Here is a 14,848-nt window from a genome sequence, read left to right as displayed (position 1 = left end):
CGCCGCAGGAATAGCCTCCGCACTGGTCCGAGGGGTCCGCAGCCTTGGCGAGGGCTCAGAGCACACGGAGGCTCTCCAGCAATCCCCCCCTGCCGGTTGAGAATCGCTGGCCCGGGAACCACACTGATGGAGACGCAAAAACTAAGACTCAGGTTGAAATGGACATTTTTAAGATGGAGTTTCTAATCAAACAGACCTTGGGAAGGAAACCATTTTCTACCATTTCAACACTTTCTTTCCCTCCTCTCATATTGCTCTCATTGTACGGCAGTAATAAGAACTTCTCGAATTGTTTTGGTTTCCACGAAGTCAGGCTAGCTCCTTAACAAACAGCTTGTTTACCCAGCACTTAGAGCAGAGAACAAACGGCCAGCCGGAGTGATTAAGTAATTACGGGCTATTAAAATACCCGAGGTCACTGGGGATGAGATCATGGACAGGAGTTGGTGGAAAAGACTAAAATGTCTTCTCTTCTTCTTACGAAATACATCATTCCTTTTATCTTCCTCCGTGAGTCTCACTTCATAGCTATCTCATTTCTCCTCAGAAGTGGAGCTAGAGATAGAAGGGGTAAACGAAATCCAAAAACTACTTATCAGCCCTGGGTTTCATCATCTCCTTCACCAAGCTCCGGATCGGCGGTGCCAGCAATGACCTGAGTCAACCCCCACCCACCTGTGGTGGAGGGCCAGCAAGCTGTGGGACAGTGGAAGGCTGAGGCCGGCATCCACAGCTCAGCTTTCTCTCTCCAGCAGGGTGAACCCCACTCAAGCCCTCCATTTTGGAGACACCAGGGCCCCTGCTGGGAACAGAGCCCAGTGGCAGGGGGCCCCCACCTAGCCACAGTGGCTGTGTCTCACACTTGGGAGTGCCCCGCTCTGACAGCCTGGAAGTCAGAGCTCTGCCCCCTCTTCCTGAGCGGGCAGAGTGAGGTCTCAGCTCAGGCCCATAGCGGGGGGGAGGGGGCCTGGAACTATGCCCAAAAGCTATGGCAAGAACAGTGGCCCGGGGCTCTGTGCTTCAGCCTCGCCCCAAGTTCAAGGGAAAGGCACAAAACCACCCTTGGGTCTACGGAGGGAGGTGTTACAACAGCAGGAGAGAAATGCAAGTTCCGCTAGGGACCGAGAATGGGGTCCTCCAAGGGAGGCCGTTCACTTCCTGGAGGCCGCCACCATACCACCACTTTGGCGAGTGTTTCTCGTTTGTTTAACATATATTTATTGGGTTCTTCTAAGTGCTGGGCCCTGGGGATTCATCTGAGAATAAAACAGACCAAGCTTCTGCCTCCCTAGAACTCACATTCTACTGGAGAGAAGACAAATATAATAAAGAAGTAAAGAGCACCATAGGTTAGAAATTGATTGATGTTGCTGAGAAAAGAAAAAATATAGTTTTAGCAGTCTTTAAAAAGAAAAAGCAAAGAAGCCCTGGCCGGTTGGCTCAGTGGTAGAACATCAGCCCAACATGTGGAAGTCCCAGGTTCGATTCCCGGTCAGGGCACACAGGAGAAGTGCCCATCTGCTTCTCCACCCTTCCCCCTCTCCTTCCTCTCTGTCTCTCTCTTCCCCTCCCACAGCCGAGGCTCCATTGGAGCAAAGTTGGCCCGGGCGCTGAGGATGGCTCTATGGCCTCTGCCTCAGGCGCTAGAATGGATCCGGTTGCAACAAAGCAACACCCCAGATGGGCAGAGCATCGCCCCCTGGTGGGCGTGCCAGGTGGATCCTGGTCGGGTGCATGCAGGAGTCTGTCTGACTGCCTCCTCGCTTCTCACTTCAGAAAAATACAAAAAAAAATTTTTTTTTAATTAAAAAAAGAGAAAGAAAGAAAAAGTAGAGCCAGGGGATGGGAGTGTTGTGGAGCTGCAGAACTAAAGAATTCTGATCGAGAAGAGGACACCTGAGCCAACTCTTGCAGGAGGTGAGAGAAGGAGCCTTGCGGAGATCTGGGGAAGGGAATCCCTGCGCCAACGCCAGAGACAAGGACTAAGGCACTGTAGCCCAGGGTCTGCGGGGAGAGCGTGGCCATTAGAGCCCACAGAGCAGGGGAAGAGGTGCTCAGAGAGGAGACAGAGGCTGGGCCAACCCTGGGCCTCGGAGCCTTTGGAAGAACTTGGGAACCATCACAGCATCTTGGGCCAAGCACGAACATGATCTGATTTACCATTTAAAAGGATCATCTGGCTGCTAAAAGTTTCCTTTACTCTGAGAGGGTTCTATCAAGATCCAGTTAGAGGAATCATTCTATAACCTCCGAGTTATCCTGCATCCTTTGCGTGCCAACAGCTACAAATTGAATGTCCATGGAACTCAAAGTAACTGGGGAAAAAATTGCAACCTAAGTGTTTGAAAGAGGAAGTCCATGCAACCTCTACTACACCTCCACAGTCCCAGCAGGGGGTCTTCAGCTCCACCCTGATGCTGTGCCTGAGTCAGGGACCCTTCTGAACACATGGTACAGATAAAGAACAGCTCCGCTTCAATCGTCGATCCTGAAATGCACTGACAGCCACATTCTGTGCTTTTGTTAGGACTTCCCTTGCTCCCCCCCTTCAAAAAAGGGAGGAATAGACAAACACAGGCTCTAGATTTTTTTCCCTGCATCTATAGTCTAAAAAACTCCATCCATAGACATGAATTGCAAAAGCATCTAAGTCGCAATTAAACTTTTGATACCGTGGATTGAAATGGCTTTCCCCCAATTATTCAGATCATCTCCAAAGCCAGATTAAGTAAACCACTGAAACGACAAAGTAGTCTGTAGAGCCTGTGGCCGTGGCCACCATCACAGCAGCCCGGCCCATGCAGGTTCGCATTGGATTCGGACAGACGGTAAAGAAACAACGGAGCCAAAAACTGGTGGGTCATCATCTTTAATCCTAGCTTGCACCCAGCAGGCAAGTAAAAACACATACTGGGCTCCAAAACCAACTCATTCAGTGCTCACAAAGCTACTGAATTATCCGAGTTTCCTAGAATCAAAGGTTTCTAGCTCACCAGACTTATTCACCTCTGTTCCCCATCTCCTTCTCCCTGCACAAACTCTGCACAAACTGGCTTTTCCTTCAGTGCTCTGCCATCTTGGCTGCTTCTCCTGGCCTCCTCCTTGTGGCCTTACTCTGCTCTCCTCTCTAATGCTAATCTCAGGAACTGAGAGAGAGCAAGTTCCCAGTCTGCCCCCATTTTATAGTGTAGAAATCAAAACCTTTAATCCAATATACAAACAAGGAAGTCTCTGATAGGAAGTCACTTATCTGAAGCATAATGGGATTCCTCATGAGAGTGCACCACCCACATCATGCAACAGTCAAGGGTGTGGGGAAAAGCTTAGTCTTAAAACTAAGCCTTAGGCTATAATGACCCGGCCTGCTTACAGCCTGTCCCCCACACCCAATGCAAACTATAAGCGAGCAAACCTATATATCATATTTACAAACTTATTTGACCAACATAGTCAAACTAGACCTGGAGCGGAAAGGCTCACTGGCTTGCCTGCCCTATGGGGGCGCAGTGGCTAGAGCGTTTTGACCTGGAACGCTGAGGTCGCCGGCTGAAAACCTGGGCGTACCTGGTCAAGGCACATCCAACAAGCAAGCAGTGAACAACTAAAGTGAAGCAACTATGTGTTGATATTTCTCGCCTCCTCCCCCTCTGTAATATCAATAAATCTTAAAAAAAAAAGAAAAAAGAAAACAGAAAGAAAGGCTCTGGCTCAGTGAAACAGACTGAATGCAGACCCGGGTTGTATCTGCAACCCCCCTGCCCACACTCCTTCCGCAGCAAGTGGTCAGGCCCCTCACGGTCTCTGAGCCGCTGCCTTCTCATCTGTGCAGCGAGGCGCCAATATTCCTCACTAAATAATGTACGAGGAGAGACCCAAGTCATCCAAAGGGGCACATTCCACCTTTCCACCAGCAGGTTTTATCTCCTTAGCCCTGGGGAACCCCAGCTTCAGAGATGCAGAGGTCTAACATTGTGTGGCTCTGTGAGTCCACCATTGGTAGCTAGGGAACCAGCACTCACCAGCACTCGCTGTGGCCCACGCTATGAGCCCGGCACTGTTCTGTGTGCTTATGTGTGAACTTCATCCTCACAACACCCTTCCTAGGCAGGACCTATCATCATCGCCATTGTATGGCCCAGGAAACCGAGGTACAGAGTGGCTAAGTAATCTGCCTGAGACCAGTACAGCTGGGAGGAGACAGGCCCGATTCTGCACCTGCGCCTTCTGACTCAGGAACCGGGGCCTGGTGTGACCGCTCAGTCCTGTGCCTCTCAGCACCACGTCTCTGATGGCAAACGTGGCCCCCCAAAGGCTCTCTCGGCTTCTCCTGGATGCTTCCAGAGGAGCCGGGCTGATCATGATTAACCCGATTACTGTGGAGGAAGGATGTGGGTGTAGGGAGACAGGGTCTCTTGTCAGTCATAAGAGTTGGGGGGTGTTCCAGAGTAAGACCATTTGAAGTTAAGACTGTCCATACGATCTTCGCCTCCACTCGCAGCCGCCCACACCTTTGCTCACATGCACTCAGCTCAGCCTCGCCCTTGTCCTCCTAGCTCTCCGTGAGATCCAGGGGGGAGCTGCGTCCTCAGGGTCGGAGTGTCAAGAAGACTGAGTTGGAATGCCTCAGGCTGCCTGCAGCCACAGCCGCCTCTGCCGCCCCCTCCCCCTGCCTCTCCCCCTCCACCCCACCAGTATTCCTCTCCCATCCTGCTCTGGCTCCCCTCTTCTCTGTGGCTTCATACCTCCCCCCATTTCAACCTCTAACAAAGGTTGAAACAAAACAAAGTCTCTTATATTTAGGATCAAATTGTGCTGAACATTTGAAAAAGGAGTTGATTTTAGCTAGGATTTCTAAATTTCTGAAGTCCTAGCATGACAGGGGCTTGGTTTCCTGTGTCATATAGTGATGAGAAAATTGTCCCTTCCTGAGACCTCTTCACGTGAGTAGGGGGAGAGCCAACCGGAGAGGCTGCCTGCGGCAGAGACGGGCCGGCTGATAGGCCACACCCGACCCCCCTCTCTGTTCTCTACCAGCATCCAAAACATAAGTTAGAAATAGACACTGATGCTGAAAAACGCTGGTGCTCCTAATAAATGCACCAGGACATCTTTTCATTTAGAATTTTACAAACGGAACTTCCGAGTCCTGTTCCAGATTCTCACAAACCCCCAGCCCTGAGTTCCTTCCATGCCTGGTTTTACCCCATTCCGAGGTGCTGTTGCATCTGTGGGTGGGTTTCCATTTGAGGCTAATGCAACACCAAGCTTTGGTTTATCTCCAATTCACCTTTCCTTGACCAGAGCTCCGCTCCCCCCAGAGCATGCTGCCCACCTACAGCCCATGATGCTCGCTGGAAGGAAGGCCACCTTCTTTCTCGTCCTTCAGTGCTTGTCCTTCTCTCGGCTTCAATGCTATTCCATCCAGGAGCCGCAGCTGACTTTCCTCTAGCCCCCGCAGTCGGCGTAGGTGTTTCTGCTCTCCATTCCCTCCACACCCTGTCTTTAGTCATTCTTCTCATCTCAGCTCATTGTAAGACTGATTGAATTGTCTGTCTCTCGCTTTAGGTTGTCGTGGGCAGGGCTCATGTTGGTGTGGCTCACCATCATATTTCAAGACTATCGCTCAGTGGCTGGAGTACAATAGATACTTAAAAAAGACTGGATGGGTGGATGCATAGGTGGTGGATGGATGGGTGGGTGGGTGAGTGGGTGGGTGGAAGGCAAGAAGGGAAGGAGAGAGCAACTGACATTGCACTACTAGATTAAAAGAAAAACTACCCTGATCTGTGAACCTGATGGTGCTGCTCTCAGGGGTTATTCCTGATGATCGCTGAGCTGAGCAAAACTCGAGATTGAGTCTAGGTTTATTAAGGGGCTGCTCTCTAGCCTCTGTACGCCCTGGTTCCATCTCCTATGCCCTGGTTCCATCTCCTACAAGATCCTACTTTATCCATACAGGAGCGTAATGAGGCAGGAATTTTCACCCGCCTTTGCAGGTATAAGACTCTGGGGCTCAGAGCCGGGAACTGTGGACAGCAGCCCGGTGCTCGTCCATCGTGGCTGTGGTGTGGCCACTATCCCCTTCGCTGCCAGCCCCACGCCAGAGCCCCCAGGGCTGTGATTGTGAGCCCAGCCTGGGCTTGTGCTCTCCCGGCTGGTGAGATTACATTCATGGTCAAGTGCTGCTCTGCCTGCTGTTGTTTTGGCTTCACTTGCTGCTCTAGCTGGGCGGTGTTATTTCTGGCTGATTTATATTTTCCCTTATGTAAGTAACAGAGGCAGGATCGCTCCAATAAAATTTTATGCGTATTTCCTGCAAATGGGTAGCACAGTTGACATGTCGGAGGAGCCGAGAGCTGGGAGTCATTTTGTTCACAGGGTTCTCAGTGCCCCTCCTGCCCAACACAGTTACTCTGAGATAGGGAGACGCCCTTCCAGCCCCACCCTCCCGTTAAAAACACGCCTCAGCCAACTAACACCGAGTAGAGAAGAGTTGACGGCAATTACAGGAATATTAGCAGCACTAAGTCCTCTCTAAATAGAGTTCTTTCCTGACAAAAGCTGAGACGTTTGAAACTTGCTTTGGCATTCCACCCATAATTACCCTCATTGCACCCTTCCCCTAGATAATTCCTAAAGTGATAGAAGTGAGGATAAAATTGCAGCTGAGCTTAGTATTCATTTCAAGAAAAGATTTTTTAAAAGCCACAGCTGGTGTCACAGCCCCTCACGTTCTCCCTTCACGCACAGATAGTTAAGACTGATCGTAATGGCTGTTCCCAAGACAGAAGGCGACTGGGAAAACTGGCCGTGGTTTCTGCCTCACCCCGTGGGACAAGGGCATTCTCATGCCCTGTGTCTTTGTGACAGTTCTGAGGTAGACTGTCCATCATCTAGTCCCCAAGAGGGGATTCTTTAGGCTCCTCCTCCTTCATTTCTGCTGCAGAGGGCCCTCCCCCCCCCAACCCACGGATTCTAGGTGACACTTGTGTGGTTGGTGGGGGGAGCAATATTCAAAAATCTGTCATTTCACAAAGAAATCCAGTTAGAAGACGTTGTCTTTTTGAAAGAATCTGCCTCTACAATCCTTTAAATGATAGGCTTGAAAATAGGATTTGTCTTTCTGGTCCTTTTAAAATCTGATTTGATATGCAGACATTTTATGTATTTGTAACTTTTGCAGAACATGCCCAGTAATACATAAAGGGGCGCTCCATTTTCACCTGCCCCCTGTAGGAATGTGTTCCACTTTATACTCTGAAAAGTGAGAAAATACAGTGCTTTGAACCTGTCTCTTCCTTCCAGTGTTCTCTGTAGCCATGTTTTAAAAATTCATGTTGTGCATATTTTTGACAGGGGAAGAATGCTCTTGCTGCGTCCCCACTGTGTGAAGTAGCAGACGGAAATCAGAGAGGGTGTCAGCCATCCCTCTCCCCGGCTTTTCTCTGAGTCAGTTCGGGTTCTCCCCGGAAGCATGGGCCTCCCTGAACTCAGTCAGAGAGCCGGACAGCATGGGAGAGCTTAACGTTGCAAGATGTGGGGAGAAGGTGGGGTCCTGGAGCGGGCTCCTCCGTTTCCTGGGAGGGCCTCTCTCTTTGTCTAGGCTCTGACCTCAACCAAGATGACCCTGATTTTGACGGAGATGGGGACCCTGGCAGCCTCCTTGGAGACCATCTCTGGTACTCCTTCCCAGTCTTACACTTGATTAACAATCACGAAGGGTTTGTTAAAACCAGTTTCTAGGCTCTCCTCCCAGGGATTCTGATTCCAGAGGTCAGGGTTGGCCCTGTGAACTTGAATTTCTAACCGGCTCACATGTGATGCTCATGTCGCTGATGTGGGCATCACGCTCGGAAACTCCTGCTCTGAGAGCCTGGGAAAAGGCCGCAGGGGTGGGTGGGAAGGTCCCACCAGATCTGCTGCGCACAGGTGGGAGGGTCCCACCAGATCTGCCAGGGGTGGGTGGGAGGGTCCCACCAGGTCTGCTGCGCACAGGTGGGAGGGTCCCACCAGGTCTGCTGCGCACAGTGGGCCACACTCAGTGTCCAGGAGAAGACTGTGGGGGGAAGGGCAAAATTTACCTCCTTAGAGTCTACCTTTCCGCTCTATTTGGCACGCAATGGAACCGCAGCTTGACGCTCCACATTTACCACTGTTTGATGTGGTTTGGGTTTAGAAGCAAAATGCTCATGGGCCAATTTTCTTGGAACCATTGAGGGTATGTTCCTCCTGGATTACACCAAAGAGTGTTGTTGTTGGTTTGGTGTTTTTGTTTTTTTTTTAAGATCTTATTTATTGATTTCAGAGAGAGAGAGAGAATGCAAGAAGCATCAGCTCATGGCTGCTCTCATTTTAGTTAATTGCTTCTCTTACGTGCCTCGACTGGGCAAGCCCAGCATTCTGAACCAGCGACCCCAGCAATCCAGGTCGACGCTCCATCCATTATGCCACCACTATTTAGTCAGGCCAAATAGTGTTAATTTTTAAAAACTGCTTTATTAAGCTACAATTTACATACCTGGAGTGCCAGTTGTTGAGTCCAGGCAGGGTCACACTGGATTCGGGCAGACCACAGAAGCACCGCGGGGCCGTAAGGCATCGGGCCGTTCCCGTTTATTGGATTCTTGCAACGGTGGGGAAATCCATTTCTCACAGCAGGGGACGAGCAAACGAAAAATCGCCCCTCGCGGCAGGCCAGTGATCAGGAAAATTGTCCCCAAAGGGCAAGAAACCCTAGCTTTATATAAGCTGCGTGCCTCGGCGCACGCGCACACACACACAGGCTTTCTCTGTGCTCACACACTAATCATGCAAAGTGCTTGCAGCTGGACAACAAGCAAGCAAGCCTAACCACAGCTGTTTTCCCTACAACACCATAAAATTCATCCATTATCACTGATTTCTGGTAAGTGTATATTATGCAACTGTCACGAGAGTCCAATGTTAGACATTCCCATCATCCTAGAAAGTTCCCTCAAAATCTGGTAGTTTTTTTTTATTGTTTATGAAATATGTTAACTACACATTAAAGTACCTTTCCAATGAATGGCAATACTTTTAAAACCCCCTCTATGTTTTCTTTGTTTTAGAGCCAATAGATAGATCACAAGCCACCTGTTTCATTTGTCATTCATTAGTCTTCATAGAGAAGTTCGTATGCCACTTGCCTAGAATGAAACAATTCATTCAGTGCGTATTTCAGCATCTACTGTGCCATGCCTTGCTTTGCCATCTCTTGAAATGATGCTTCATCAAGGTACTCCTCATGGTTTAAAAGAGTTCTTCAATAGTTTATCTGAATTCAGTATCCATCCTGGGTCAGGCAGGGCGTGAAAGGATGCAAAGATGAATAGTCCCTGCCTTCAAGGGGCTCACAACTCTAGGAGCAGAGACCAAAATGCAGACTAGTCAGTATCCTGATTCTATAATTAAGTCTCTTATTAGAATGGCAGCATAAACGAACAGCATTTAATCGTATCATTTTTGTAATATATACGTAGTGGCCTTTTTGCTCCATAAATTGGTGAGAATCCAAAACTTTTCTGAAAGCAAACACTGTGACAAGAGCATACCAGTAGAAGGATACAGTTTTAGCCCTGACGGACCCTACCGTGACGTATCGTCTGAGGGTCAGCGTTTCGCAGTGAGAATCAACAATGGACTTGTATGGCGTTAGAAATTTTGGAGCACATTGAAGAAAGTTTCTTGTCTCTGAGAAGATAGGACTTACACATCATTAAAGCAGCTACGCATAGAAACATGGTAAAGCTGCAGGACTGCTGAAAGCCTCGATCATGGTGGCAGGCACAGCACAAGAGGCAGTGCAGGCTGCTGGGGCAGGCGAGCTAAATGCCACTGTGCGCGAACAGCATCAAGGAAAGCGGGCTTTCTTCCCCCTCATCTGTTTGCGCTGGACTGCCATTCATTTATCTGCATTTACTAAGCTTTCCACTTTAAATCAGCTGTCTAGAAAATAAATGAAATGAATTGGATCATATTGGAAGTAGAGAAGGCCTGAGCTTGCTGGTTTTAGAAATACATTTAGTGGAATTTACTCTTTCAAACTTTTTCTGTTTATGACGGATAAACAAGGCACTTGATTCCCTTGGATCAGTCACTGTTGATAATCTCTGGTGTGACCATGAAACGATGTTACTTCAGAAGAAAAACGGGCAGAAAGCTAAAAGCAAGAATGCTTTAACCTCAGCAATTTCTCGTTTGATTTTCAAAATCCAATCCGTTCCCTAGTTTTCTATATATTTTTTTTTTTTTTTGTATTTTTCTGAAGCTGGAAACGGGAAAGACAGTCAGACAGACTCCTGCATGTGCCCGACCGGGATCCACCCAGCACGGCCACCTGGGGCGATGCTCTGCCCACCAGGGGGTGATGCTCTGCCCCTCCGGGGCATCGCTCTGCCGAGACCAGAGCCACTCTAGCACCTGGGGCAGAGGCCAAGGAGCCATCCCTAGCGCCCGGGCCATCTTTGCTCCAATGGAGCCTTGGCTGCGGGAGGGGAAGAGAGAGACAGAGAGGAAGGAGGGGGGTGGAGAAGCAGATGGGCGCTTATCCTATGTGCCCTGGCCGGGAATCTAACCCGGGTCCCCCGCACGCCAGGCCAACGCTCTACCGCTGAGCCAACCGGCCAGGGCCCTAGTTTTCTATACTTTTGAGTTGGGCATGGTTATATATATCTATATAGAAACATATAGATTATATATAAAGATATAGATATAGATATAGATGTAGATATAGATATCTTTTCCCTAAAGTGTATTCCAGGTATGAGGAACCTGGAGAAGAAAATTCTTGCCATATCACCGCCTTCCCCTTCTTTGGAGGCCACTATGGTTGAGAACCATGTCTGCCCAGCAACTGGTGGGGCAGTAGGACTTCCCTCCCCTAGATCTGACGACCTCTGGTTTTGAGCATTAGGTTGGCCAGAGAGCATGTCAACCCTCTGCCTCCTCATGGCCAGCACCAGAGGCAAGCGGTCCAAATGGCCTGAAGTGAAAGATAATACGGTGTTTTATTCCCCTGCAATGACCTTCGCCTTGCTTCCCACTGGCCTAACACAACTTTCTGTCTTTTCTTTACTAGTGTTCATTTAAGCACCTGCTACCAGGAGGGAGAGTTTTACATGATCTTAGATACTACATTCTGACTTTTTTTCTGGCTTAGCGTCCTAGTTCATAATACCCTTTATCGAATCTACTGAGGAGGAATCAAATGTGTGTCTCCACGTGAGTGGATGGTCCGTCCCCCCACTCCCCACCCCGCGTGGAAACAGCAAGCTAGGAAGGGCCACCGAGGTTTGCCACCAAACAAGGCATTTCATCAGTGCGCCTCAGAAGGAGCCAGGTTTCATAGTTGTCAAAAGAGGGCCTTTCAAGCTCTTGCGCTCCGTTCTCTTTTGAGACAGGCCCCAGAGAACATCTGCTCAACTGAAGACCTTGTCTGCATTTGTAGCTCTCCCTGTTCATCTCTCTCTGGGTTGACCACAGGAAGTTAAAGGAAGTGTCTAATATCATCAAAAACATTCTCATTTTGTTCTTTTAGGTGTTATGCAAATAGTCACACCTGTTTTTCCCTCCAGTAGTGGAAGCCTGGGAAATGTGAGGGTTGGCCCAACATACAGGCACCTGGCTCCTCCCTCAGGGCCACACCCACTCTCTGGGAGCCTTCTAAGACCTCTGCAGAGGTTAGGAAGAAGGGGAAGTGAGTGTGTGATGTATTTTCACTGGAGCTCTCTCTCTTTCTCAGTCGCTCTCTCTCTCTCTTTTTTGACAGAGACAGAGAGAGGGGCAGACAGGGACAGACAGACAGGAAGGGAGAAAGATGAGAAGCATCAGTTCTTCATTGTGGCACCTTAGTTGTTCATTGATTGCTTTCTCATATGTGCCTTGACTGGGGAGCTACAACAAAGCAAGTGACCCCTTGCTCAAGCCAGCAATGTTGGGCTCAAGCCAGGAGCCATGGGATCATGTCTATGATCCTGCACTCAAGCCAGTGACCTCACACTCAAGCCAGATGAGCCTGTGCTCAAGCCGTTGACCTCAGGGTTTTGAACCTGGATTCTCTGCGTCCCAATCTGATGTTCTATTCACTGTGCCTCTGCCTGGTCAATCATACACTAATTCTCCTAAATCAGTCTTGTTCCCTTGTGTGACCTCCTACGTGACTAAAGAAAATTGCTTTCTTTTTTCTTTTTGGTTGTTCCCCAGCCCCACCCAAACTATATTGAAATATCTCAAGTCTCAGTCTATCGTTTCAAAATCAGGTGTCTTGAAGGCTAACTGCACATGGAATTCAATTAATGTTCCACACAAATAACTTGCATGTCACCCATTAGCCTTGCTTACAGTTGTTTTATCTCTATAATAGATGCATTGATGATCTCACTATAAAGTGATATATTTATGAGATACTTTGAAAAACAGACAAGGAATCAGAAGTATAACACTGTCAACAGGTGCCATTTTAATGAAAAGACCAAAGGTCTTGCTTATGGCGGACCTTCTCCCCATCACTCTAATAGAACCACTTCCAGCATCTTGTCCTTCTCGTGTTTTTTGAGTTTTTAGCCAGATGGCAAGCACATTCCTAGCTGCTCTTAGCTCAAAGGATCACCTGTCAAAGAGACATTTTCTTCGTGCTTTTGATACTCCCACCTGTTGGAGAAGGAAAAGAAGCGTGGGTCCTCCAAGCCAATGAACTTAGATTCTCACGTGGAATGATTTAGATAAAGAACAGCTCCCAAGCTTATTTAGAAATCACTTGCATCAGGCACTCTTTTGAAAATGTTCTGCTCATCTGGGAAATAATTGGGCTCTGTAATGTATTCAGGAAGTTAGGGCAGGTGGTTCAGTAAAAGAGTAGCTGAGAGACTGAAGAGGTGGGGGGATGGTTTAGAGCCCAGTGGGGGGAGGGAAGGCATGTCAAAGGCCCCTTTCGCTGCCTGATGGGAGGGCGCTGAAGAAGGCAGTGACCCTGGGCGTCCAGGCTGGGGCTCCAGCCCCCTTCTGGGCCTGTAGCTTTGAAGGCTGAGAAGAGTGACCATGGTGTTTCCCTTGACCCAGCAGAGCGGGAAAGATTCCTCCAGCAGACACTGGAAGTCACCCTGCTTCCTCAGCCATGCGGTCTGATTTCTGAAGTAACCATCACATCACCTACTTGTGGTGAAGTGACAGGGTCTGAGGTTTTAGGCAACTCTGTAGGCTCTGGACCCCTGTGGTGGGGCTGCAGGTGGACTTTAACACAAGAGCTTGGTCTCTCCGGAGCTTTAGGCCATGGTTGAGACATGTCACTCAGCCAACGAGCGGACGGACCTGGAATTCCCTAACTGGTTTCAGAGGGGAAGTGCAATGGTCTTTGGCTGAGCACCCGCCCTTTTCGAGCTGAGCCTGGAGCCCTCCGGGGGGGCAGCGTGGTGGAGGTGGGCGTTTGAACGAAGGGTGTGCTGATGTTTCCTCTTCTCTCCGCAGAGCCTGCCAAGGCTGCCTCGGACCTGACTGCCTGGTTCAGCCTCTTTGCCGACCTCGACCCATTGTCCAATCCCGACGCTGTTGGGAAAACAGATAAAGAACATGAATTGCTCAATGCATGAATCCACAGCCTCCAGTAGGGAGCCCACTCCTCACTCAGCAACGCACCTGGGGGCTCGCAGAGGGATGACTTGATCAGTATGCTGTTTCACTATTTATGTGCCATTTTAATAAAATGAAGGGGTCAGAGGCCCTGTTTATATTGGTATAATTATTTACTCTTCTTTGGTATAAAGGGATAGTGTGTTCTCTCGGTGGGCCTCACAATCCGGGATGGTCTGGGAGCGGTTTCCAGCCTGGCCGCTCTCCTGCCAAAACCCCCATGGTGGCTGCTGCTGTGTCACTCGGCCACTGTGAGATCCACGTTCAAGTCGTAAACCTACTTTGTGTTGGGTTTAAATAATGTGCGTGCAGCCTCAGAGGAAGCGGATGTATGACTAGAGAGGCCGGAGGCCTCGTCCAGTACCCCTGCTTCTGTCCCCCTTAGAGGGAGGCTGCAGGGGACGCCCTCCGCCTGTCAAGCCACCTGCTGGCGCGCTCTGGACGAAGCTCCAGCCAACCAAAGACACTGCTCCCGACCCTTCCCGACGACGGCCGCGTGTTGTCCCACGAGGAGCTGGGCTGGTCCCCGCTGCATGAGCCTGTCCACGGAAAGCAGCCTATCTACAGACCCCAGTGTCTCCTACTGTCCTCTCCATGGCTGGAATTCAAAAGCATGCATTCCTGGAGTCCCTTGTGACATTAACTGTTGTTGTTTTTTTAATTAAATGGAAACGATATTTGACACGCCAAGTCAAGTTAATAAATGAATCTGTTGTGGGGACACAGTGGAGAGGTGCTGTGGGGATAGGGACTGGAGAGGGACAGAGGGGGAGGACAGGTCACACCTGCATGATGCTGATGCGTGACCCCACGCACCCCCCAGGGACAGCAGGGGGGGTGGGGGGGGGAGGACCTGGGCTGTTGTTGGCACTGGCGGGGGTGGGAGTAACAGTGTTGCATATGGAAACATGAGAAACAAGCGGCTTAGACACTCTGCAAAGTGAGAGTCCTCAGAGCTGGTGCCCTCCTGCCCTCCCTCGGCACGCATGTGTGAGAGGCCGCACATGTCCGCCCATGCGCATACAGCCCTCTCAATGAGCCAGGGCAGGGGGGGGGGGTAGAACTGATGATGGGCCAGGACATAGTTCTACATGCTCAGCTGGACCAGGGCGGCCTCTTCTGTGTTCCTGTGGCCTCAGCCCCCGACTCTGAAAGGGTCTCCCCCAAATCCACAGGCATGTTGGGCTTCCCGGCTGTCTGTGGT

The 14,848-nt window shown here is 49.8% G+C and overlaps 1 protein-coding gene across 15 annotated transcripts in view; it reads left to right on the top strand.

Moving 5' to 3' along the window:
* The window catches only part of ICA1 (islet cell autoantigen 1), a 162,753-nt gene extending 148,427 nt beyond the window's left edge, over positions 1-14,326 (top strand). For all 15 annotated transcript variants that reach the window (XM_066239604.1, XM_066239591.1, XM_066239598.1 and 12 more), the window contains one exon: positions 13,483-14,326. In XM_066239604.1, the coding sequence (XP_066095701.1) occupies positions 13,483-13,604 (122 nt within the window). In that variant the 3' untranslated portion in view covers positions 13,605-14,326. The remainder of the gene's footprint in view (positions 1-13,482) is intronic.
* The last annotated feature ends 522 nt before the right edge of the window (positions 14,327-14,848 follow it).

This window comes from Saccopteryx bilineata, chromosome 7, assembly GCF_036850765.1.
Source record: "Saccopteryx bilineata isolate mSacBil1 chromosome 7, mSacBil1_pri_phased_curated, whole genome shotgun sequence".
Lineage (NCBI taxonomy): Eukaryota > Metazoa > Chordata > Mammalia > Chiroptera > Emballonuridae > Saccopteryx > Saccopteryx bilineata.
This window is presented reverse-complemented; position numbering and strand designations above follow the sequence as displayed.